This window comes from Rhinopithecus roxellana, chromosome 14 (assembly GCF_007565055.1).
Source record: "Rhinopithecus roxellana isolate Shanxi Qingling chromosome 14, ASM756505v1, whole genome shotgun sequence".
NCBI lineage: Eukaryota > Metazoa > Chordata > Mammalia > Primates > Cercopithecidae > Rhinopithecus > Rhinopithecus roxellana.
This window is the reverse complement of record NC_044562.1, coordinates 59,627,571-59,653,249: the sequence shown is the minus strand read 5'-3', so window position 1 is coordinate 59,653,249 and position 25,679 is coordinate 59,627,571. Positions and strand designations below refer to the sequence as shown.

General features: G+C 52.1%; 1 protein-coding gene across 10 annotated transcripts in view; it reads right to left on the bottom strand.

The window, feature by feature from the left end:
• Positions 1-987: 987 nt before the first annotated feature.
• HDAC4 (histone deacetylase 4) overlaps positions 988-25,679 on the bottom strand; it is a 355,816-nt gene continuing 331,124 nt past the window's right edge. For all 10 annotated transcript variants that reach the window (XM_030916068.1, XM_030916074.1, XM_030916075.1 and 7 more), the window contains 5 exons: positions 21,098-21,216; positions 19,308-19,441; positions 7,566-7,650; positions 6,298-6,439; positions 988-5,959 (listed from right to left, as the gene is read on the bottom strand). In XM_030916068.1, the coding sequence (XP_030771928.1) occupies positions 5,920-5,959; positions 6,298-6,439; positions 7,566-7,650; positions 19,308-19,441; positions 21,098-21,216 (520 nt within the window). In that variant the 3' untranslated portion in view covers positions 988-5,919. The remainder of the gene's footprint in view (positions 5,960-6,297; positions 6,440-7,565; positions 7,651-19,307; positions 19,442-21,097; positions 21,217-25,679) is intronic.

Sequence of the window (25,679 nt, the reverse complement as noted above, 5' to 3'; positions counted from 1 at the left end):
AGACCCCCAGGGGAGATGAGACAGGGACCCTGCTGAGATGTACCCAGACTCAGACCTTCAGAAACTCCAAGGTAATAAATGTCTGCTATTTGAAGCTGTTAAATTTCGAGGGAATCTATTGCAAGCAATAGATAACTAATATACTATAACCAGTAAACATGCCAATTGAATCAGTAACAATAACAAAACCACTCCAGCCTCAGTGGCTTCAGGCTCCAAGTACCTCTTCTTATATTGGGGCCGACTGAACCCCACTTGCCACACGGCTGTGCCTGGGGACCAGCAGGGCCCTCTGTTCCAGAGGTGTCTTTCGGGGGCTCAGGGGCAACCTGGGTGCCTGGGCTGGGTTTCTGGGAAGCAGACTGGGTGGGCTTCGGTGTGCAAGGTGGTTAAAGTGTCCTTGGATTGGCAGCTGTGACAGGGGAGGAGGAAAGGCAATCAGCCTAGGGAGGGGCTCAGGTACCTTCCGGGAAGCCAGCAGGTCTTGAGTTGTCATAAGTTGGGCCAAGGTGGCCTGGTGCTTACACTGCTCCGCACCCAACTGATTAGTCACTGGATGCGGGAGCCTGGGAAGGGGCGCTGCTGAGGGTCAGCAGCTGTGGCTAGTGTTTGGACTCCAGTCTCAGAAGTGTGTTTGCCCGGCTGTGGGCAAGTGGCTAAGTGTGGGTCCTAGGCCTCTCTCTTTGGCCTTGTTCTCTCCAAGATTATTTCCAGCTCACCATGGCTTGGTAAGTGTTTTGGGGGAGAAGATAATGTAAAGATTTAAATTACTGGACATTTAAAATGAAGACACTCCTATGGGACCTGATTATATAGGCAGAGGGGGTCGGGTCTGCCGCTGGTCTGGGCCTAGGGGCCGTCCCCATGGGGTCCAGTGATTCCCATGCAACCATCTGGATGGGACCCAGGGCACTGGCCATTCGGCCCACAGGGCCCCAGACATGCGAGAGCCAATGAGGAAGAGAGTGCACGGGCAGAAACCAGAGCTGGGAGGGCAAGTAACGCAGTCTTTATTTACACCACAAGAGTAACACATTGCGTGATGTGGTACAGAATACTGGACTCCAGTGAAGTGGAAAGAAGTTGACCGTCAGAAGAGGATATCATTGGTCAGTGAAAATCCACCCACACAAAACAAGACAAGAATGAGAAAACCAAACACAAAACCTCCAACTCCACTGAGCAAAAGAAAGAACCGTCGGGCACGTCCAGACAATCCAAGAGAAACGGATTAAATTACAGAGGCGAATGGTGGCCACGGCCAGGGCAGAGCTCACGCCGGGCGCGAACAGGCATCAAGTAGGTTACAGTGTCATTACAACTTGGTTTTCTACCACATTCCGTAAGAAGCTCTTGGGTGAGTAAGGTTCAAGCCCCCTTTATAGATAGATAGATAGATAGATAGATAGATAGATAGATAGATAGATTATATATGTTTGTCATTCTCATCAATTGGAAAATAGCGCCTCCACTATGGAGCACACACAGCAAAAAAACCAAACAAACAAAAACTGTTCGCTTTCTTTTTCTTTCAATAGGAGACTTTTAATCAATGCCAGAGACAAAGTGAGGCCGAGCTAAGAACAAGCTCGGCTTCGTTACAATGAAGAAATGGTTTCCTTTCGATGCAAAGTATAATTTTAAACCACAGTGCTCACACAGTTCACGACTGCTTAAAGTGAAATCTTAGCCATAAATCACCTAAAAGTAATTAAAAAATCAACACAGCTGTGCGGAAAAGGGGACTCTTTCGAGTCCGCCCAGTTCTCAATCAGAATAAACTGTCACAAGGCCAGTGAGGGCGGGCGGTGCTCGCCTGGCCCGTGGAAGGAGATAAAAAGAGACAACAAAACAAAACAGAACAAAATTCCTCCAAATCAACTCAAGAGAGAGACAGGCAGTCCACTCTGAATTCTGAGTAGTTTCCCTAAAACACTGTTTCCACATAAATACAATAAACTCTATTATTGGTATGTCACAAGTGCTAGATAAACTTTTTTTCTTAATATGACAAATGTTTAAGTAGTCCTTTTTATTTTTCTTACAATAAAAAGTACAATTTCTTAAGAATAAGTTCAATAAGACGCAAACTTCCCCCCCATCTCCTTCAAGGTTTTGTTTTACAGAAAAATTTCCATCTTTTGTATCTGCAAATGTCATGAGAGGGGAACAAAAAGGCATTTTTCTTCTTCCCCAAAGCTGCCGAGTTTGGCGTGCAAAATCTGTATACAATATAAAGACATGCCGGTCGTACAGTCCATGCAACCTCCAGGTGTAGGAAACTTAAAAAAATATATTCATATATATTTATATCTATATATTTATATATGTATCAATGCCCATAAAACATGTGGGCCCAAAGTCTACAAAAAGAAGAATGGAATGAGCACATGGCTGTGACCAGTAAAGAAGGAATGTTCTGATCAAAAAGAAAAACAACAAAGTCCGTTGCTAGTGCTGCAAAAATCAAACTTGCTGTGTCAGACCGTTACGAAATGGTCCTTCCCCTTGCAAACAGATTTTCAAAAGAAGTAAAGAAAAACTGAAACACCTTGACAAAGTGGCCCTCCAGAACCGGAGCCCTGGGACGCTGGGGAGGGGCGGCCAGTCCCAGCGGGCCACGGCCTCCGGGACAGCCGCCTGCTGGTGGGGCATGGGCACGCTGCAGCACGGCAGGAAGCCGCGAGGGCAGGGCAGACGCCAAGAGGCCCAGTGGCGTCGTTGGGGTTTCCCTCAAAGGGATATAAAGTGCTCGCTTGCTGACTCCCAGCCAGTGCCCCCAAGGCCTTTGCAAAGGAAGAAAAAGGCTAAAGGTCCAAGGACCCACAGGGAGAGCACATGAAAAAACCCTCCCTGATGTGGTCCTGCCCGCAGATGCCGAGGCAGATCCTCCGCCATCTGCCCGGACACTTGCTGTGGAGAAGAGCCAAGTGCGTCTTCGAAGAAAAGGCTACACAGTAATGCTCTCAGCACATTTGTGAGGCTGGAGTGAGCTGACAGATGAAACGTGCCTCCCCCTGCCAGGTCTTTGCACAGAGGATGTCTCCATTTAAATGAGATTAGAATTTAGTCCCCCCAGTGATAACCTGGCCACTAAGCAGTCCATGTTATCCCATCATCTGCTTAAAAAAAAAAAAGTGAGATGATGCATTCTTCCCCATAAGTCATGGTGGGGTGAGAGGGCAGGTGGTAGGATCCCCAGAGGGCTGTGCAGAGAATGAGGCCAAGGAGGCCAGAAGAGCCGGCTAGCTGGGCCCTGCCACTGCTCTGTGCCATGAATGGGGAATGGACCAGCTCCTCTTGCCAATCTGGGCTTCAGAGCAAAGAGTGGCCACTAGGGAGGGGAAAGTCAAACAAGTCCCAAGACCGTTCTGCCTGCTCTCAAACCACTGTCTCAGAGCTGACGGTCAGCAGCCCAATGACCAAGTGAATCCAAGAATCTGCACTCATTTGGTCAAAAGTTTGAGTTAATTTCAGAAGCTACCCTGTAAACTTTACCAAACTCCGAAACTCGGCTCTGGGTCCCTCCTGAGCACGGCGTGTCTGAACTTCTGCCCACAAGTCTGAACCCGATACACTTTGGAATGAAACTGGTGGCTTCATGTGCTGGAAAATAAGTTACCAGTAAAACGTGACTGTCAGTTACTGTTGAAGAGAAAAAGAGTAAAGACTGGCTGTCCTGGCCAGGAAGTCACACCCTCCCTGCAGGTTCACCAGGCAACAAGGGTCCCTGGGTTCCTTCCAGCCACACGCTCCCAAATCCAGGGCTGGCCATGTGGCTGCAGTGGAAAAACCCAAATGGGTAAAGAGCCCCACGTGTGCCCCATGCATTGCTGACATGCTTAAAAGGTCTTTGGAAAACTGAAGTTAGAATTCTATCATGACGATGTGGTCAGAGAAGTTGAAACATGAGTTTCATTAATGCTGACTGCCCCCGGCATCTGGCAAGCCTCCCAGGGTGGCCGGGCATCCTAAGCGACCCTCCCTGCCCTTGCCACAGAGGGGAAAAATACACCACCCCTCGTACTACTACTAGTGTTGAAGGCGAAAAAGAACCCCTGGGCTTCTTTATGCAGCTCCTAGGACAGACTAGGAAAGACACAATCATTGGTGTCACTCCAAAAAGACCTACGGTCCCTCCTCTCACTTTCTGAAAATAAACTCTGATGGCAACAATTCCATATGCTGCAGAAAACTCATTGTACAAAAATAAAAACAAAAATAATTAAAAACCTTTGAAAGTTAAAAAAATGTACAAGCAAGAATTCAGAAAGGAAAAAGATTTAGACATTATTACCATTCAGAAAATTGCTAAATGGTGAGGAAAAATGTAAAATTCATAAAACAATGCTTATTCAGGATCTTTTTGTGAAAAATTCATACAAAAATCAACAGCAAATTTATACTCTTTGCTATAAAAACTCATTAGGTACATATGTGCATGAAGGCTTGGAGACGGGAGGGGTTCTGTTAGAAAATAATTAAAATGAAAGTACAAACTTGTAGGGTAGTTGCCCAGTGGCGAATGTGTTGGCGATCTGAAATCGAGCCAATCTGGAGCTTGAAAATACATGAATTTCAATCAGGATCCCTTTCCATAAGCACCTTGAGAGCAAATTCACAAGCCATCCATTTGCAGGGACCTCGGCAATCTGCATTCATTTTATATATATATATACTTTTTCTATAAATGCATTATAAATATTTTATCAAGATTTCATAAGAATCAAGTTTCTTAGCTTGGAATACATTGGAATATATATTATACATATATATATTTATTTATACCTAAAATTTAAGCAATACTTCATGCTACTTGCTTTTAATAAAAAGCATTCCGATCGTAACACTGCAAGTGTGCCTACCACATGCTTCACGACCAGATGGAGATGTTCAATCGTTATGTGACGTGTGAGAAGAGAACACTTTGGATTCGTTTAAAATTTGTTGGACTTCAAAACCTCCAACGGGATTTGCCACTTTTTTGGAACTACCTCCATTTTTCTTAAACAGCAATAAAGCAAAACAGGGACCACCGGGCTGCAGTCCCTGGCCCCGGAGATGACGGCTGGTGCCCGTGCTTGGGGCGTCAGGCCAGCTCGCGGTGCCAGCACTGCCAGACTCGGTTGGCCACAGGAAACTGTCCCACCAATTCCTGCTGTTTGTTTTTTCTTAAGGCATTGTTCCTCAGACTTCAGAAAACCCAGCCACAAAAATCCACCAGAGCAATAAAAAAAAAGGCACAAACTCGCATCTTCCGATGGCTTTGAGAAACTCAAGCCAGCTCCCCCAGGCTCACATTCCTGTTTCTGTCCAGTTTTGTTTTCTTTAAAGGTCACTCCATCCCCCCCCCCGCCGGGTGCAGATCCCCCACCGCACACCGCTATGGTTCACAGAGGCAGGCCACAGCCGTAGAAAACGTCCTCTTTAAAAAAAAATAAGCTACAAGATGAGTCGAGTGGTTTACACAGAGACTGTGGAGTTGTGGGTAATAATCAAACTTTAAGCACCAGTTTTAATCAAGTTTGTTTTGTATTATTAGATCTTTGATATTCGTTTTCTGTGCCTCGTGTCAACTGAATTCGGCAGCTCGGCCGCCTGTCGCCACAGGCTTCCGTCCTCCACGGCGCCTCGCGGGCCCCACCAGAGTGTGCTTGGCTTGCGCGTGTCTGTGTGTCTGCGCGTCGCCGGCGTCTGTCCTGTGTTCCCTGTGAGGCTGCCACGCCCAGGTGTGCATGTGCGTCTTGAGACCTGTGGGCCTGGGTGGCAGAAAGGCTTCCCGTGGCTGTTGTATGCCAGGTGTCCCTGGATGCTCCAAGAGAGCCCCACGGTGGGACGCAGGCGTGACACGGGAAAGTTTCTTGGCTGAGCTTCAAGACAGAGACAGACAGACAAGAGAACAGCAGCTTCGAGGGAGTGCTACAGGGGCGGCTCCTCTTCCATGGGCTCCTCGTCTGGTCTGTGGATCCCGCAAGAGAAAGAGACAGGGGCGTGGGGCAGGTGGACCACAGAGAGGAGAGAACAGAACGTGGGTTAAAGGCTGTGCGCTGCCCTACCCACCAGCCTACCCAGGCACGGGGGCACCAGGTCCATCTGTTCAGTATCTAACGCTCCTCATGCGTCTCTAAGGGGCTTTGGCCCTAGAAGGAGGGGGCCACGCCGGCCTGTCTCTAGTCTGTTTGGCATGGCACGTGCCATAAAGGTTCTGACCCTGAAGAGAGTGTCCCTGGACATAGTGGGGCTGGGTGAGCCTGTAGGTGGGCAGCAGGGCAGGTGGGCGGCAAGGCAGGTGCTCACCTCTTTTCGGCGGGCTTCACGCCCACGGACAGCGAGGCCATGGCGGTGACCGTCTCGGCTTCTTCATTCTCGCAAGTCTGAGCCTCGATCAGAGAACGCCCTGCCGTGGAGGTTGCACGCTGCAGGCAGCGCCAGTACTTGCCTGGGGTGGGGTGAGGAAGGTCACTCAGTAACTAAGCAGGATGCACTGTGGCCCGGGAGGGTCCTGCGGGACCCTGAGCCTCAAACGAGATTGATCCCTTATGATTTTAAAAGCACCCGTCTTTGAAGAGACACGAAGCAGAAGACTGTATGGCTATAAACTCGTGAAGACCGAGAATCTCTGGAAATGTTTCCCCATTGTGAGTGGCTCGAGTCCCTCCAGGAGCAGGCCTGCCTAGGACAGCAGACAGAGGCTCCTGTGGGCCTGGCTTTCCACGCTCCTTTCTGCCCTGGGTGGTCAGGAGTGGGGGCTGCCAGCCTGCTGGGTTGAGCCTTCCTATCTCTGGGAGAAGATGAGCTGGTGGATTGTTGCTGGGGCTGAGGGGTCGTCTGCCTGGGCCCTCACAGAGGCTGGGGGTGGAGGGGTCCTGCATCAGGTACAAGCGGGTGTATGTAGAGGGCTGGGCCTGGTCCAGGGTCAGCTTCAGGACTCTGAGGCCAGGACTCCCCCACACAGGGAAATGGAGAGTCAAGCTCTGGACTACACCTGCTTGTGTAGACAGTCAACCATCTGAGTCATCTCAAAGGCAAGACAAGCTGGGCTTGCGACAATGACAGGGTGTGGGAGGTGCCTCTGAGACAGGCTGTGTGCCACGCCCTTGCACCCAGGACCCACTCCTTGAGGGTCGGTGCCAGAAGGCGGAGGGCCTATATCCTGCCTCTTTGCAGGGCCAAGGGTTCTTTGATCTAAGGACGTGGGCTTCTCTGGTCCAGGGAAGAGGCCGGAGTCCCCAGGGTACAGGTTCATAGTCATGGCTCCCACTGCTAGCTGGGGACCTAGAGCAAGTGGCTTCACACTGAGACTGTCTGGGCCTTGATTCTCTAGACCTACAAAATGGGCTGATGGAACCATCCCAGCAGGCCGGGGAAAATCCAGTGGGAGTTAAATGTGAATCTCTACCAGCTCAAGAAATGTAGCTGAAAGCAAGGCCTCCTGCTGCAGCCCTGGGGAAGCAGCTGGCAGTGGGATGGAGAGGAGCTGGGGGTATAGGGGGACAGGGATGCGGGGCAGTGGGGTCCTGCTCCCAGGAGCGTGTCCCCTGTGAGCACCCGGCCAGGCAACTTACTGTGGATTTCCATGACTTTCTCCATGGAGCGGACAGCGTTTGCATTGGGTCTTTGCTGTAAAACCTTTTCTGGGAGAGGATCAAGCTGGAAGAAAATACATAAGAATATAAAGACTGCCAATATAATCCACACGTGCATTAGATGGGGTGTACCGAGACTGCAACTGTTTCCTGAGCACAGAGTCCCTTGTGGGCTGCATTTGCCCACAGAGTAGAAAAAAATAACTTTAAAAAGTCAAACGTGCTGTGGTATTTATTATATAACTTTTTTGTAAAAGTGGATTTATGTAGGTATTTTTTTAGGGCACTATAAGGTATATTTGTGGGTTCCTACAAGTAGCAGGAAGAAAGATGGTCCCCAGGAGTGGGCTGGCACCAGCACATGAGCTTGGTATCCGCCATCGATGCCATGGGGTTACGTTAGGGGGAGGGATGCTTGCTTCATCACTTTCCTTTTCCTTGTCTTTTATTAAAAAATAAAAATGTTTGAATATCCCCTGATCTTGGTTTTCTTTCAGGGCAGTGGAAGGTGGGGTTGGGGGAGATGAAATGGAAGAAGAAGTCAGATCTCTCAGAGGGAATCCTTCACACCAAGTTTTTCCCTAAGTACTGGCAGGAGGTAAAAGCAGGGAAGAAGTTTATAGGTAAATGACAGGGCAACAGGGCAAAGCATTTGCAATACAACAATTAAAAATAGTTGACTGGCCAGGCGTGGTGGCTCATGTCTGTAATCCCAGTACTTTGGGAGGCCAAGGCAGGTGGATCACTTGAGGTCAGGAGTTCCAGACCAGCCTGGGCAACGTGGTGAAACTCCGTCTGTACTAAAAATACAAAACTTAGCCAGGTGTGGTGGTGTGCGCCTGTAGTCCCAACTACTCGGGAGGCTGAGGCATGAGAATCCCTTGAATCTGGGAGGCAGAGGCTGCAGTGAGCCGAGATTGTGCCACAGCACTCTTGTCTGGGCAACAGAGTGAGACCCTGTCTCAAAATAAAAATTTAAAAAAAGGTTGATTGAAATAGATTATAAAAATATAGAAATACAACAGTTCAAGCGCCTTTAAATAACTGGAAAAGCCCACAAAACCAGGGAAAACCTGCTGGGTCTGGAACAAAGCTGGACCTGATCCAGGAGGCCAGAGCACCCATGTCCCCAGGTGTCCTGGAGCCAGCCCTGGGCTGTGCAGGCTGGGGCTGGAAAGACCACTGTCAGGAAAGGATGGGTGAGCGAGGACAGACACACAACAACTTGTCCCACAGAGGCCATCGGAAGGAGCGTTTGGGTTTTAACTCTGGCTTCTGGGTAGAGGTGAAAAGACAAAGTGGCCCTGAGAATTTGCCTGGTTCTAGACACTGTGAGTGGACAGCTACTATCGACAGTGTCAGCTCCGCCAGGCCAGGGCGCCAGGCAGAAACCACTGCAGGGCCTCTCTGGAGGTACACATCCCCACAGCAGGCTGCAAATGAGTGCAGCCGGTTAACTTCCAGGAAGCAGGAGTTCCCAAACACAAAAACCCCAAACAACACAGAAGCGAGCCAGCACGAGCCTGGGTCAGCAGAGACGAGTGAGGGTCACAATCCCATTCTCCAATGAAGGGAAGTGGGCTCCTTGGAGAACGGCTCAGTTCAAGGCTGGGGCAGGGAAAATACAAGGAGAGCCTGGAGCACCTTGTGGAGCTGGGAAATCAGGACATGCCTGAAGGTCAAGGGACGGGTCCATCACAGGACACGCAGGGCCAGTCTGAAAGGTGTCCCAGGGCCAGAGCAGGAACCAGCTGAGCAGCAAAATAAACACCTCGGTATTGAAGCATGACCCAAAGTGTAAGACAGATACCCAGGAGTTCACCGGGATAAGAACAAATAACTAAATAAATACACAGGGAGCAGAGACAAGTCCTTGAGCATTTCAAATAACGCACGTACCTACTCCCCTCTCCAGGAGATGGAGCTTAAGGCCTCCCCAACTCTGTCCCCGAGTGTGCGCTGTGCTGAGTGTGACTTTCTCCCAAAGAATACATTTGGAAAGGCAGTAAAAGTGTAACCCAATGGTGGAAGGACCCGGCAAATATCACTCTCAGCAAATGATCAAGGTCAGTGAGCCGTGTTGGCAGCACATCCGACAGGCAAACGGCATTTTGATTCTGTGATCTTCCTCCCCAAAGCACAGAACCAGGATAAAAAACTCAGGCACAAACTGAGGGACAGCGTGCAAAATCCCTGGCCAGTGCTCCTTGAAAAACCATGGAAGACTGAGACAAAAGACACGATACGATTAAATGTGATGTGTGATCCCGGACAGGACCCTAGAATAGAAAAGGGGCAGTTGCGGTCAAGCTGGTGACATCGAATACACTCTGGAGTTAACAGTCACGGACCAGCATTGGTTTCTAAGTTGTGACGAATGACTCGTATCGAGGTAAGATGTTCGCAGTAGAAGACGTTTTCTGAGGGGGATATGAGGAACTTGTACATGATCTCTACAATGTTTCTGTAAATCTTAAACTATCTAAAAATTCAGTTTATTAAGAATGTTGATTAGATCCTTAAAGACTGCAGTTATTGAAATTATCAGTTATAAATTATAAAAAGTAAATATGCTGAGTATGTATTAAAAATAAATGACATTTCTGTATGATGAAACAACCAGAAATTTATGAACCTAACGTGGAAGATCTGAGACCCAAGCAGGGGGAAAAAATAAAAACCAGAAGTGCACACCTAGTCATATCAGAGTAAAACTGCAGAACATCAAAAGCAAGAAGAAAATTATAAAAGCTGCTAGAGAAAACAGAATCTTCAAAGGAGTAGCCATTAGCCACACACCAACTCCCTAACAGCAACGGAGACAAGCAGACAGTGGCTGAAGATCTTCAATGTGTCAAGAGCAAATCCTTGTCAACCCAGAATTGTTTATCCAGTGAAACTATCATCCAAGAACAAGGGTGAGATAAAGAACTTCCTCCTCACAAGCATGAGCTGGGGAAGTTGACCACATGAGTGTTTTCCCAAGGGACACGCTAGTGGCTGTATTACACTTAAGGCTGTATGAAAATAATCCTCGAAGACAGTGTGAGAAATGAGAAGGAAAGATGAGCCAAGAAAATGATGTAACTGCAGGAGAGGGAGCCTGGATGAAGAGGATGACACAGAGCAATAATAATGGTGTCTTATCAGTGAAATCAAACAAAAGAAAGCAGGAAATGAAATACCATCAGTGATATAACCTGGGATGGGCCACTGGAGCTAGGGCTGCCGGATTTAGTAAAACAAAAACAAACAAAACCACTCACGGCCCTGGTTCAATTTCCATGTCTGATAAACAAGTAGTTTTGCAGTGGAAGGAGATCCACCTGGGTGCTCTGTGTCTACTGTGGCACCGTGGCACCCTAGCACCCTAATCGGGGCTGGCCCAGTCCCGGCTTTGGTTTGCACAGAGGCGGGAGTCAGGATGCTGACTGTGTTGAGAATACATGCTCCAATTGTTGAAAATGATGAATGAAAAACAAGAAAATAGGTTGCATATCTTTGGACTCAGTAGAGGAAAAAATGGAATGCAGGAAACCCTCAATTACCCCAAGAGAAGGTGAGAAAAGAGAAAAAGGAAAGAGCTCCAGGAAATGGGGACAAACAAAGAGTAAAGTAAGATGGTACAAAGGCATCTGAAAAAAGGGATCAAACTAACAGCAAATGACCCACGTTTCCACTTAAAGCACGGACCACTGGACAGGACATGAAAATAACATACTGCCCAGGCTTTTGCTGTTTATAGGAGACACATCTGAAACGTCAGGGGAAGGCTGAAAGTCACACAGGAAAACTGATGCTAGGCAGGCAAACCTGACCGAAAGGCAGCTGGGGTCACAGCTCCAATATCTGGCACAAAAGATGTAAGGGAAAGGCCATTACTGGATATACAGAAGGTTACTGTGATAAAACTTTAATTCACCACAAAAGGGCAAAATGATGTTAAATGTCTGTATTTAGTAAAGCAGCTTTAAAACGTCTAAAAAGGTGTAATGGAAAGAAGACAAGGGAGACTTCGTCATGTCTTTCTCAGATCCAGCAGACAATCGTCAGTCAGGAAAACCAAAACTTGAACAATACAATTAGCAAGCTCTGTTTAATGAACACAAACAGAACTCTGTGAAACAGACGGAGAAGACACATTATCCCAAACACATGTGGAATGTCTCCGTAGGCTGACCACGCACTGGCCCGTAAAGCAAGTCTCCACAAAAAAGTAAATGCCAACCACACTTCCTTTTCTTACCACAGTGCAATTTGTTAGAAATTGATAGCAAAAAGAGAACCATGAGTCCTTATGTTTGGAAATTAGAAAACATCAACTCATGGCTCAAAGAAGAACTCATAATAGAAATCAGGAAATGCTGAGAACTAAAAACTAATGAAAAGCGCTACCTATCATGACGTGAGAAGTGGCTGAATGCCATGCTGGAGCCATTTACAGCCCTAACTGCACATATCAGGAAAGACTGAAACTAAATATTCAGTGTAAGAAGTTAGCAAGAGAACACAGTGGTCCTAAAACAAGAAGTAAAGAAAATAGACGGCAAAGCAGACAAATGAATTCTGAGAAGAAAAAAGGATGCTGCAGCTGAAAATGGATTCGCGGAAGTGCCTGATTGAACTGACAAGCTCCGTATCCGGCAGGACTGACGGAGGAAACCCAAGTTCGGGGGCACACAGGGACGACCCCAGGGATGAAAGGGGGCCCCGGCTGCAGGTAGAGCAGAGATGTAAAAGGCAGGAAACTGGGGACACTTAACTCTTGCCAAGAAATCTGAAGAAATTTTGGTTGAAATGGAGACATTTCTGGTAAAATGTAATTTCTCAAAATTAAGAAGGAATAGGAAACTTACATGGACCTATTAAAGTCACTGAATCTGTAATTTAAAATTTTCACCCAAAGTAAACCTGTGGCCTAGGAGAGTCTTCCCAGTCAAGGAACGGATTACTCTGATCCTACCTCCACTCCTCCAGAGGACAGGGAGGAGAACACTCGTACAGACCCAGCTATCACCCACCTGTCTGGAGGACAGTTCTCCGGGAGGCCTTGGACTCACCCACAAGCCTGCAGGACAGTTCTCCAGAGGGCCTTGGACTCAACCACTAGCCTGTGGGACAGTTCTCCGGGGGGCCTTGGATTCAACCACCTGCCTGCAGGACAGTTCTCCGGGGAGCCTTGGACCCACCCACCAGCCTGCAGGACAGTTCTCCAGGGGGCCTTGGACCCACCCACCAGCCTGCAGGACAGCTCTCCAGAGGGCCTTGGACCCACCCAGGTCCCTCACACTCATAGTTCTCGAGAGTGACTGTGGACTGTGCTGGGGAACACAGCCTGAGATGCGGAGGACACGGGCCGGCCAGCCTGGCTCTGTCTCAGTCCTCCACCAGTGGAAACAGGCCACCCTTCAGTGCTTCAGCTCAGTGTGTCACACGGCACTCGGGGTACAAAATTCAGGACAGGCTGTTTCCTAGAGGAGCGTGCAGACAGGACTCCATCCACTGGGGCATTTTCCAAGCCTTGGGGGACCGGCTCACGGTGCCCTGGTCTTCTGCCATCATCTGCTGCCTGTCTGTAAGCAGTAAATCCGCTGCACAGAACGTGTGTGTGGGTGTTCTGTCCCCCTGGACTCAGAAAAGCTGGTCACCAATGTGCGGAGAACCTGCTTCACACCACCGCTCCCTCCCTCCCTCCCTCTCTCCTTCCCTCTCTCTGTCCATCTGTCTAATTCACCCCACTAGGAACAAATAGGGAAAAAATCCAATAGAAAAACAGGCAAAAGACATGAACTTCACAAGAAGGGAGAGCCCAAGTGGCCAATAGGCAGATGCCGGGCTGCCCAGCTGTGGTGGTCATGAGGGACCTGGAGCCCTGCAGGGGGGCCCGTTTTACCCCCGTCCAGCTGGCAAAGGTCAAGGGGCAACAATGCCAAGTGCTGCTGAGGTCTGGTCACGTCACTGCTGAAGGCAGTTTCAACCCTTAAAAAGCCTCTTCATGTTATCTCCTAAAGGTGAACAAACACATCCTGGGCCCGTCACTTCCCCTCCTGGACATTTACCGGAGACATGGTCACTTAAGTGTCCTGGGGACTTGCCCGGAAGCTCAGCACAACTCTATCATAAGCAAAGCTGGAGCAGCCCACACCTGCCCCGGTCCGGGCCGTGCGGCATGCACGCAGGCTCCTTTACAGGGGGGGGGGCCCCAAGGAAGGAGGAGCGTTGAGATGTCCCTCATATCCCAACACCCAGGTAATGGGGCCCAGAGGGACGGCCCCGCTGCATGTGGCCACAGCTCCTTGAACTCTGAAGGCCACAAGGCTGGGCTCCGCCTTGCTGAAAGTTGGCCAGGAAGGCTTAGGCAGCCCAGATGGAAAGAGGAGCAAGCCGGACACATGATGTGGATCCTGTGTGTGCCACACGTGGCTGCGCGCAGATAAAACGTTTGCTGTTGGCATGGGGGGAGTGTGAGTGTGTGTGTGAGCATTCATGTGTATGAATGTGCGTGTGTGGCAGCCTGTGGGGTAAGAGTGCACGTGTGTGGTGTGAGACTGCGTGTAGTTCCTGTGTGTGCACGTGTGAGACTGTGTTGTGTGCATTTACGAGGGTATGAGTGTGCAGATATGTGAGACTGGTGCTTGTGTGGGTGTGCCTATGTGTGGTTTGTGCATATACAAGAGGGCATGCGTGTGTGGTGCATGTGGTGTGAGACTGTGGTGCCTGTGTGTGCATGTGTCGGGTGTGTGCATGCACAAGAGGGTGTGTATGTCGTGTGTGTGCACGTGTGACTGTAGTGCTTGTGTGGGTGTGCATGTGTGGTGGGCATGTGTGCGAAGATGCGCGTGTGGTGTGTGCACGTGAGACTGTGTGGTACCTGTGTGTGTGCACATGTGAGACTGGCATCTGTGTGGGTATGCATATGTGTGTATGTGTGCATGAGAGGGTGTGCGTGTGTGGTGTGTGCACATGAGACTGTGTGGTGCCTGTGGGTGTGCATATGTGCGGTGTGTGTGTGCACAAGAGGGAGTGCGTGTGGTGTGTGCATGTGTGACTGTGGTGCTTGTGTGGTGTGCGTGTGAGGATGTGTGTGTGGTGCGTGAGACTGTGGTACGTGTGTGTGCGCATGTGTGGTGTGTGTGTACAAGAGGGTGCCCATGTGGGGTGTGAGTGTGATGAGGAGGAGTGGCTGGAGGCAGCAGGCAGATCTCAGGTGGATCCAACTCAGTCCCTCACATATACTGGGTTTTTGTTACTGTTCGAGCTGCTTCAGGTCCACACCTTTCACAAAGCATCAGGACATAACTAATGAGCTAACCTCTGGGGGAAAACCTTTTCCACACAACACCCCCTCCTGCTCCACGAACGTCCTCCACGAATCCTGGAGTGGGTTAAATGAGATGGTGGCATTTTAACCCTGAAATCCCCATGACTAAAGTAGAAAATTGGCCCAAGCAAAAACCTGCCTGGGGCATGGTCTCAGACAGGAGAGATGGTCCTTCCCCAACCTCCCGGGGGCACGGGCCTGGGCCACACAGATCCCCGTGGCCGTCGGGTGCAGGGTCTTTGATGGAAGTTGGCTGGAGGCCCGACTCGGTGCTGCGCCCACACGACTCCATGGCCCGTCTACACTGCAACATGCGACACTCGTAGGGACTTTTCACTATCCGTGGTCACTGGCGGTTGCAGAAAACTGAACATGGAAACTATTAAATAAAATGGTTGCTGGGAGCAGCACCGGCCTCCAGATGTGCGCGCTGAAGACAGAGGGGTCACTCTGATAGGGAGCAGGGACACCGAGGCCCCTCTGCGCTTCCTGTCCTGCACACCCTATAACTCAGCCACTTCTGCTGCAGCAGCATCCCTGCAGGCCACTGCCGTCACAGCTGGCGGCCCCGCCTGTGTGTGCCAGATTGCCCGGCACACTGTATATCAACCTTCATCAAAGGCCGCCGGGCAGAGGAGCGGGGCCTGGGCCAACTCTTGTGCATTAAAGAGACTTTTAAAGAGACCTTGATAAAATGAGTGCTTCCTGCTTTCTGATGTGTTTAAGTAAAAGAATATTTTCTTGTTGGAAGACCAAACGCGCATCAGGAAGCAAGAACAGGCCGTGGCTGAAAGCGAAGTTCCCTATTGTTATTTAAAATAACTAGCCAGAAGCACCATAAGGCTTCGGGATGGTAGAATATATACGTCAGTTGCCTTTTAACTGGAGCAAAAAGGGGGAAAAGACTGTTTAATGTGAAGAAAGCATCTGTAAAGTGCTTTGGACGTTTTAAACAGCAGCCTGGTATTTTATCCAGCCTGTCGCTGGCCAGCTTGCCCGCTGCAGGGATGCCACCTGGATCTTTGATCTACTTGTGATTTATGTTAATGTGAACACCATCCCTGACCAGCAAAGGCAGCCAGGAGAAGGAAGGGCATGTCCTGGTACCTGCAGCCACTGCCCATGTCCCCTCTTGGCACCCCTCTGGCTGGCACTCTGATGGCCTAGGCTGCAGGTCCCATGGGGTTCCCTTTGGCTATGCAAGGTCCTGAGCCTCCCCCTCAAGGCCCTGCCCTTGGCCATCGCCTGCTGTCGCTCCCCTGGCTAAGTCTTGTGCACTTGGGGTTTGGCACCCAGGGGGTCTCACATTCGCCAGGTCTGCTGTGCCCGGGGTCACGCACCCAGGGGTCTTGCTCTGTAGTGGGTCATGGTACCGTTCCCATCCTCCCAGACCAGGCCGTGGTCCTGCAGTCTTTAAGGCAGCACTGTCAGCTGTCAGTGGAGCTGTGCAAGGGGACATATGTGCCCACCCCTCAGAAGATCCAGGGGTTTCAGTGGGGCCCAAGAGACCACCTCAGGCCCGGACCCTTTGCCTCGTGCTCTTGGTTTGGCCAGTCCAGCCTCCCCCACGCCCTCTGTGAGAGCCCAACTGTCCTCCCGTGAGGTGCCTGAACCTCTGGGCTCTCACTGACCCCCAAGGTCACCCTGCCCTTGGCATCCTCTACTTCCTCAAGCCACCGAACCTTCCTCCTGTCTGGGAGACTGCTGGCCAGTGCTCACTTCCCTGACCACCAGCTTCCTGGCTTCCCAAGTCTGGGTCCAGGCCCCGTGGCAGCCTTTGGGTGAGCCAAGGCTCAGCGCTGCCAGTCCTGGCCCTCCCTCGGTGGTTTCATATGGTCACTGGGGCAAGGCACTGAGCCTCGCCAATAATCTGCAGGCCTCACCCACGGCCCTTAGATCAGGAGTCACTGCAGAGAGACAGCGCCTTGCAGGTTCTAAGGACACTGCCCCTCTCTCTCGGATGGACCCTCCAAGGCAAGGGCTGGAGGAACACACAGCTGACGCGCACCGCCCTGGCTTCCCCAGTCCGGAAAGGCCCCCTTGCTGGGCCGGGCAGTTTCTGTCACCTGGAGATATTTCTGGTGTGCTTGGCCTTTAGGCCTGTGACTGAATGAGACCTTTCCTGGAAAATAAAGCAGGTTTGTCTCAGAGCGAATCTTTCAAAATTTAGGATTACAAAACTGGCCTTTCTGGGAAAGCCACGGCTGCAGGCCTGCTGAGGGGGGCGGGAGGGGCCCGGAGGATGCCCTGTGCTGCCCCCCGCTTCTGATGCAGGGGGAGACCCCTGACTGGGGAGGCCCTGACTGGAGGTAGGACTTGCAGCCCCAGGTCCCCTCTGCACTGTCTCTGATGCTGCCCCTCACACTGGCCCCAACAGAAGGGGAGGGAGGAAGGTTCTGGTGCTGCAGGCGGCCTGGGGCCCTAGGAAGGTGGGGGTCTTGACTGCTCACAGTAAGACCCTGATCTCACGAGCAGACCCAGGTCAGAAACGCGCGGCTTCCTCTGCTAAAGCGGCCCCCAGTAAGCAGCAAGCTACCAGTCGTTGGGAAAGCAACCTGCTTCCCCGGGACAGAGGGCAGAGGTTGTGGAGGTGGGAACTGGCTGTGACCAGTGGGGTTCCTCTCATAATGGGGTTTGCACTGGGGAAGAAGACCCCTTTTTGTTCTAACGCTCACGAGAATGCCAGCACCCATACCCACGTGTATGAGGCGTCCTCTGCAAGGTGCCCTGTGTGCTGGCCACCTCGAGGCCCAGTGCACACGCTGAGGCCACCCACAGACAGTGGGCCAGAGAGCAGACCCTGCCTCTGCATTTTCCAGAACAAGGTGAACGATGCCTGCACACCAGACCCCGCGAGAGCTGTGCTTAACTACAGGGGACGGTGGCCACCTGTGCGACCTGACATTTCCCCACCGCTTGTGACCTTGAGTGCCCCTGGGTGCTGCCCCTAGCTGCACGGCACCTGGATCGTCCTGGAGTGAGCAGGGCCAGCTTTCCATCGGGGAGGCTTGCACAGAGTGTCCTGGGAAGGCTGCAGTCCCTGCTGTCCCTCTGTCCCCCCCCACCCCACAATGCCAGACACAGGTGCCAGACAGCGCACCTGTCAGTAGGAGCCATCAGACACCAGAGCCCAGGGTGCAGGGCACCTGTGACTGTGTGACCGCCCATCTGATGAACAGAGGGCCTGGGACCAGCACCTCGGTCTGGAGCACCCACGGGCAGGCAAAAGCCAGCACTGACCCGAGGGCGTCTGAGCTGCTGCCGCCCCACTGGTTCCCCAAGCAGAAGGGGCAGGGGAGATCTTTTTATAAGACAGGTGAGGTCGGATGGCAGAGTGCTGCCTTTTCCTTGAGCTGAAAATGAGGATGCTGCTTCCAGAGAAGCCCCCTAGAGTGGGGGCTGAGCATCCAATGGGGGTGAAAACCACTGAGCACCAGGACACCCCCACTAAGTGCCCTGTCACCCCGACTCTTCTGAGACTGTCCTCAGGACTGCCGGGCTGGGGACAGCAGTCCCAGAGGGCACGGGAGGCAGACTCCCACCAGGCCCCCCAGCAAGGCCTCTGCATCTGGTGTGCTGGAGCCTCCGCACTGCCCTGCTCTCCACTTCCTGTGGTCAAGTGACGCAGACACATGTCCCCCGAGTCCTCCACACTTTGGGCGGCTGTTCTCAGGACCTGCACTGGAGCGGGGAGGCCCGGGCCCCAACATCACGTGGGAACGGAACGCCGCAGGCGGTGCTCTCACCCCGAGCCCCTGAGCAGGGAGGCCTGGGCCCCAACATCACGCGGGAGTGGAACGCTGCAGGCGGTGCTCTCACCCCGAGCCCCTCCTGGAACGTTCTTTGTCTCTGCCCAGGCCTCGGAGGCCTGGCTGTACAGACCACAGCGTCTCTGCCTCCCTCCAGCAGTGTTGGTAAGGACACAGCAGGGAGCCATGTTCCTGGGGGCTCAGAGCAGCAGATAGGCCTGTTGGGCAGAAGAGCCCCAGGCCGCCTCGGGGCCACTGATCGAAACCCACATGAGGATTCCCTAGAGAAGCTGACTGTCCACAGAGGACATGAAGAGAGAAACAGAAAACCTCTGGTCACAACGTACTCCATGTAAAGGACAGAGGGACCCTGAACTGGAAGGGTGCAGCTGCACTGCAGAGGACCCTGAGCCATCTTCTCACGACAAAAGGGCTCCTTCCAGTCCTGCCCCACCCACCTCGTCCAGCCATCATCACAGTTCTGCCACATTTAGAGCTACGCAGGGGTGGGGGCAGGTGCAAGGCGGAGCGGCGGCACCCACATGCTCAGAGACCCACTGGCTCTCACACTCTGGGGCTGTCGGGCAGCCAGGCCACAACCCCAAGCCTGTCAGTGTGGAGTGTCCCGTGGGGTCTCTGGGGTCTTCGTACCTCATTTCCCAGCAAGGCAGAAACACATGCTTCGGAGGCGTCGCAAATGGCGGTCAGGTCGTGGCCTCCCTCGAGGGCCAGGACAATCCGGCCGCCAGCCAGGCCCATCAGCTGCTTCGTCAGGTACCCAAAGCCTGCAGCGGGAAACGGGAGACTGCGGTGTGAACAGGGGAGGGCCGCGGCCAGTGCAGCCCAGAAACGCATCTCACGGCATTGTAAGAAGACTGGGGGCGGGGGTGGCGAGATACACGGCCGGGCCGGGTTTGGTTTAATAAATTTGCTGAGGAGTTTCGGCTTTGGATTTCCTCTTTGATCTGTTTGAGAATACGAATTACGGCTTCAATGCTTTGATTTGTAATCAGCAAATCATCTGCTCTAGGGGACGAGGGCAGCCAGCCCCACCCAGAGGCCGCAGGCCACCTGCCCTTTGGCCCCCTCAGAGGGGCTATGGCCATGCTCTTGTGGCCACGGCCCAGCGGGCTCTGGTTATCTGACATGCTCTGAACATGTATGTGTACACATGTGCACAGGCTGCATGTCCTCCTGAAGGGGTTTCCCACGTCCAGGTCTGAGCGTCTGGCTTTGATCAGAAGCCACAGTCCCGCCACTGCACCCACATCACTCACCCTGGGAGGGAATGCCTGCTGGATGAGGGTAATCACCACCCTCAGCCAGGCCAGGCTGGTGCTGATTAGAGAGCCGGGAACCACGCGCTGCTGATTAGTGGCCCCGATCATGGGCTGGCGAGGCTGTAACTTCCCAAAGCCTCGGTTCATCCCATCTGATGGGAACAGTGACAGGGGCTTCGAGGCAGCTGTGCGGAATGAGGAGGAAGCTAAGGATGTGGTGGCCGCGGTGCTCCGGGCCGGGTGCTGTGGGGCGTTGGGCACAGTGGAAGCTCTTTGCCCTCCATCTGGTCACTTTGCTGGCCACTAGGCTGCACAGCCTGGGGGCAGGTGGATTGTGTGAGGCCCCACAGAAGCCTGGCCACCAAGGGGCGCCTCAGGTCTCCTGGGTGAGCCACACCCTCGCCGTGCAAGGACCTGAGAGATGGGCCCCTCCTTGTCCGCCTGTGCCAATAGGAGTGGGGAGGGCCGCACACTATGGACACCGGGCCCTTGAGGGCGTCACCAGGGCTAGGACCAAGGCTCCAGGAAGCTTGGGCCTCAGGAGGCTCTCCAGGCTCCTCAGGGACTCCAGGGTGGGGGAGGTGGCCAGTCCTTTGTATGTGCCAAGCGCTGATGCCAGGAGGTTTTCATCTCCTTGTGAGTTACTGAGGCACAGTGGGAGCACCGCTAGGCAGTCCCTCCTCCCGTCCTGACAGCATGCCCCCTAACGCTGATTCCGAGAGGACCCCCACATCCTAGGTTTCCTCATCCAACTCTGAACTTGGCTGTGCTCCCAGGAACTTCCCTTTACGGTTCCAAGGAGCGCTGCCTGCCAGAGAAGCAGCACAGGGCGCATCTCAGCTCTCGGTGGGACCAGAACCTGCCCCTGGAGGTGGCTTGCAGGTTCCTGGGCACCTGCATCCCAGAGAGGGAGCCTCGTGTGCCCTAGGCCCCTCCTGGGCAAAGAATGCCTGAGGTGCCTGGGTCTGAGCTCCCGCTGCCCACTCTGAGTTCTCTGGAGCCTTCCAAATGGACTGGTTCCCAGTATGGTCAGGACCTTGGTCATTAGTAAAAAGGTGCCTTTCCTTCTCTCGTTATTGAAAAGGAGACCCGACATGTGGAACACAGCGGATCATGGACATGAGCAGAGCCGGCTCCTCGGTCATGCGCAGAACCACTTACATCTGGCAGAGAGGTTGTAGCCCCCGAGAGGTGTGGGGTGGCCCTCCACGGCGTCGAAGCCCGATGACACCAACACCACGTCCGGGGCAAACTCGCTGGCGATCGGCATGACCACCGTTCTGCAAAGGGCAGGAGAAGGCGTTACTGGGTCAGCTGAGAGAAGGATGGGACAGTCACAAAACCCCAAGGTTCCCTCTGGCACTGATCATGCCTGCCCCGCACCCCCTCGGCCATTGGCGGCCTGAGGGCTCCACATAGCAGGCTGGAATCTGGCGACCCACGCTTAATTAGAAGGGAATCAACCTGCGTGTGATCCAGGCTCATTTCACACACATCTCACAATGCAAGCCAACAAGCCCCACTAGACTTGCTCGGTGAGAGTGAGAGCATCGCTGTTTCTTGATATGCTGTTTTCTGCATATTTCTGTAACCCCCATGGCACAAGCTGCATTAACCTGGGGGAGTGAAGCCAGCTCCCTGTCCTACCAACACCCCTCCCTGGTCCTGCCCCGTCCTCTCTGCCCAGTCCTCCCAGGCCAGGTCCTCCCTGCCCATCCTCTCTTCTGAGACAGGGTTAGCTCCACTCGCCCCATCAGGCTGCCCTTGCTGCTACAATGCACTTTCCACAGCTCCCACTGAAGAAATGTGCAGTCACCCACTGCCCCCAGTGCTGGGACTGTGTGTGGCCAAAAGGGCCGAGAGCCCTTGCCAGCCCTGCTTGGGGAGCCCACGTGTTCCTTAGTCACCCTAGAACACCAACACACACAGGTGTAAGGGGAATTACAACGCAATTAAGATGCTTAAGAATCTTTAAAGGGAAAACTGATGACAAATGTAAGAGAACTCACTGGAAAAGACAGAACCACTGAGAAATTCTTTAAGTTATATTAGGGAAATAAGGAAAATATTCTATTTGGAAAGGGGAAAAAGCACTCCTTAACACAAAAGAACTTATCAGTCCATCGTCTACTGATCTTATCAGCATTTGCTATGAATCCATGCGTGTGCTATGAATGCATGCGTGTGCTATGAATGCATGCATGTGCCATGAATGCATGCGTGTGCCATGAATGCATGCATGTGCCATGAATGCATGTGTGTGCTATGAATCTGTGTGTGCTATGAATGCATGCATATGCTATGAATGCGTGCATGTGCTACAAGTGCGTGTGTGTGCTATGGATCCATGTGTGTGCTATGAATGCATGCGTGTGCTATCAGTGTGTGGGGAAGTTCAGCAGTTTCATGTCTCATTTGGGCTGCCGCCTTCGATTCTGAGTTAATAATCACCGCTGACTTTCAGAGTCTCCTGCACTCCCTCTGTGGGTGAGGGGAGCAGAAATATGGCCTCCCTTTCGGGGGACAGCAAGGACCCCATGAGAAAGGTGGTCTGGTGTCTTCCTGCAATGGTCCAGGTGCAAGGGGCCTGTGCAGGTGAGGACAGTGGAACAAAAGTGGAGCCTTTAAAAAGGGGACTTCACAAAGTTTGTGGAAAAATTGAATTAAAAGACAAAAAACATAAACTTTATTTCTCAACTTAAGCTCCATCAAGTCCAAGACACTTTTGTAATGGTGACAGCAGCCATTTAGTTCCTCCCGAAAGGACTGAGGTCCTGGGAATCTGGGAATTTAACCATGTCAATGCAGCCTTTTTTTTTTTTTACATTAAATGAAGAAAAATAAGTGCCCTTTACAGATTTTTCTAAGATTAGGAAACAAGAAGCCAGAAGGAGCCAATTCAGGACTGGAAGGTGGATGCCTAACAGTTTCTCTTCAAAGCTCTTGCAAAGGTTTCCTAGTTTAATGAGGAGTGAGCAGAAGCACTGTTGTGGAGAAGGACTCTTGGTGGCAGGGAAGGGTGGGGTGCTGGGCATGGTGGCTCACGCCAGTAATCCCAGCACTTTGGGAGGCTGAGATGGGTGGATCATCTGAGGTCAGGAGTTTGGAGACCAGTTTGGCCAACATGGTGAAACCCCATCTCTACTAAAAATACAAAAATTAGCCGAGTGTGGTGGTGTGCGCCTATAGTCCCAGCTACTCAGGAGGCTGAGGCGAGAGAATCGCTTGAACCCCGGAGGCAGAGGTTGCAGTGAGTTGAGATCGTGCCATTATACTCCAGCCTGGGTGATAAGAACGAAACTCTACCTCAGGAAAAAAAAAAAAAAAAAAAAAAAAAAAAAGGCCTGTCAGGGGAAGCTCTCCCAGTGATTTTCTGCGAAACTGCTGAGGAACTTTCTCAAAACACTCTCAGGATAAGCAGACGTTCTCATTCTTTGGTCCTCCAGAACAGGCACAATGCCTTGGGCATTCCCCAAACCTGCTGTAGTGACCCTTACTCCTGCTTGACCAGCCTGCTTCTACTGTGACTGTGCCACCTCTGGCTCTCGGTAGCCAGTACTGCGGTTGTGCCTTGTCTTCAGGATGGTCCTGGGAAAGCCGTGCTCCATCTCCTGTTATGACTCTCAGGACTCTGAGTCCACTTGCTGAACATTTCCACCAAAAGCTCTGCTCCTGTCGGCAGCTGATCTGGACGTGATGGTTTTGGCGCCCACTGAGTGGAAAGGCTGCTCAACTTCAATTCTCCAGGCGGAGCTGCGTAAGCTGAGCCGGTTGAGACGCCCATGGTGTCAATTGTTGCTCCTGCTGTTAACTGTGGGTCCTCTACAATTAGGGCACTGAACAGGATGAATTTTTTCCTCACTAACTGATGTGGATGGTCTGTAGCTGTGGGCTTCGTCTTCCACACCGTTGCATTCCTTTTTAAAATGAGTCGTCCATTTGTAAACCGCTGATTTCTTTAGGGCATTGTCCCCATAAACTTTTCATTAAGTATCAATGATTTCACCATTCTTCCACCCAAGCTTCACTGTAAACCTGTTGTTTGTTCTGGCTTCCATTTTAGCAGAATTCAAGTTGCTTTTTTCAAGAGAAGGGCTCTTTTCAAGAGAAGGGCTCTGTTCAAACTGATGTTTTATCCTTAGTGTCTCAAACTAGATCATGTCCAGATATAATAAGTTAGTGCGAATTTATTTTGGTGTAAAAACATTTTGAAACCCATGCATAGTTTTTTTCAAAATACGCATTTTCTATGAATTTTTACAAGTCTCCTGGTATTTTCACCACGAAGCCTAGTTTGCACGATTCCCACGTGTGCCGTGAGCTCTGGGGGACCCCTCACCATGCCCTTGCTGGAGAAGGTTCATGTTTTTAGGGGTTCACCAACGCCTACTTTCTGGAGCTGCTCAGCCCAGCCTGTCCTGCACCAAAGCACACTTCTGTGTCCCTACGGCCTCCCCAGCACACGTGTGTGGGCCAAGTGCATCCCCCGACAGGCGCCTCCCTTTGTATGGATTTTCAGAGGCCCCTCCCTGGTGGCAGCCAAAAATGCACTCACCGGGCCCAGGGTCCCTTCCCACCACCAAGGACCTTCCAGAAACATCACGGCAGAGGGCAGCAGGGCTGGCCCTAAAACGTTTTCATTCAGCTTTTATTACAAAATGAAATCCCCCACTCATGTCAGTGAAAGGATCAACTTTGACCGGAAGAAACAAATGTTATTGAAAAGTTCCTCTGATTTCTGGTGGGGGTGACACAACCCCCAGGGCTTCAACAGCAGGTGAAGGTCCCGCGGGTCACTCTCTAGAGGGCCAGGGGTCATGAGAACTGTCAGGGACACTAAGGCAGCAGGAGGGCCCATCTCAATGCCAGGGGCACGAGGTGCCAGATCCTGGTGCCCCACATCCCACGACCGAGCTCAGACGGGAGAAGAGTGACGCGCGGGACTGTGTGGCTTCAGCCTGCTCAAGTCAGTGCTGACAAACTCTGTCCTCCAAACATGCATCAAATCCACACCTAGGCACCTTGCCCACCAAGAAACTCACTTCTGGAGCTCAGATGGGAGTCACAGGAGACCCTGGGTGGCTTCTGAGCAGTCTACTTCTGTTCTTTCTTCTGAAGAGACCCAGTCCACACAATTTCCCCTAGAACTGCCTCTGCAGCAGCTGTAGAAAGTGCTTTCCGAGGACACAGGAACTGTGCCCCGAGAGCCATCGTCAGGGGCCGAAGAAACAATGTGAACCTAGACTGGGGGCAGCAAGCTTCCTGCCACGGGTCAGACAGGAGGCACCTGACCTCAGTCGGCCATTCGGTCTCCACCGGGACCACGTGACGTGGCCCTTGTGGTGTCCAAGACACAACAGACAGTGCGTCGCTGTGTCCTGACAACATCGTGCCAAGAGCACAGGCGGCAGGACTAGGCCCACCAGCTGGAGTTGCCCGAACCTCTGCTCTGGTCCTGTCCATACAACCTCCGTAACATTCTTCTATGCGCGATTCCATTCCTAGACTGAGAGGTTTCCTCTCACCAACCCAGACCTCACCACACGGCACGGCGATTTCGCAAACACGGTGTACAACACAGGAAACACGACGCTGGCCGCAGAGTGGGCGTGGAGTTGGTGTCTGGCACTCCCGCCGCAGGGCTGGGAGGGGAGAACTCAGTCTAGTCAGTGGTGGGATACAGAGAATGCCTTGGAATCCAGGAGTCCTGTGGCTCTTGCCAGACCCAGGGCCCTGCCCTGGA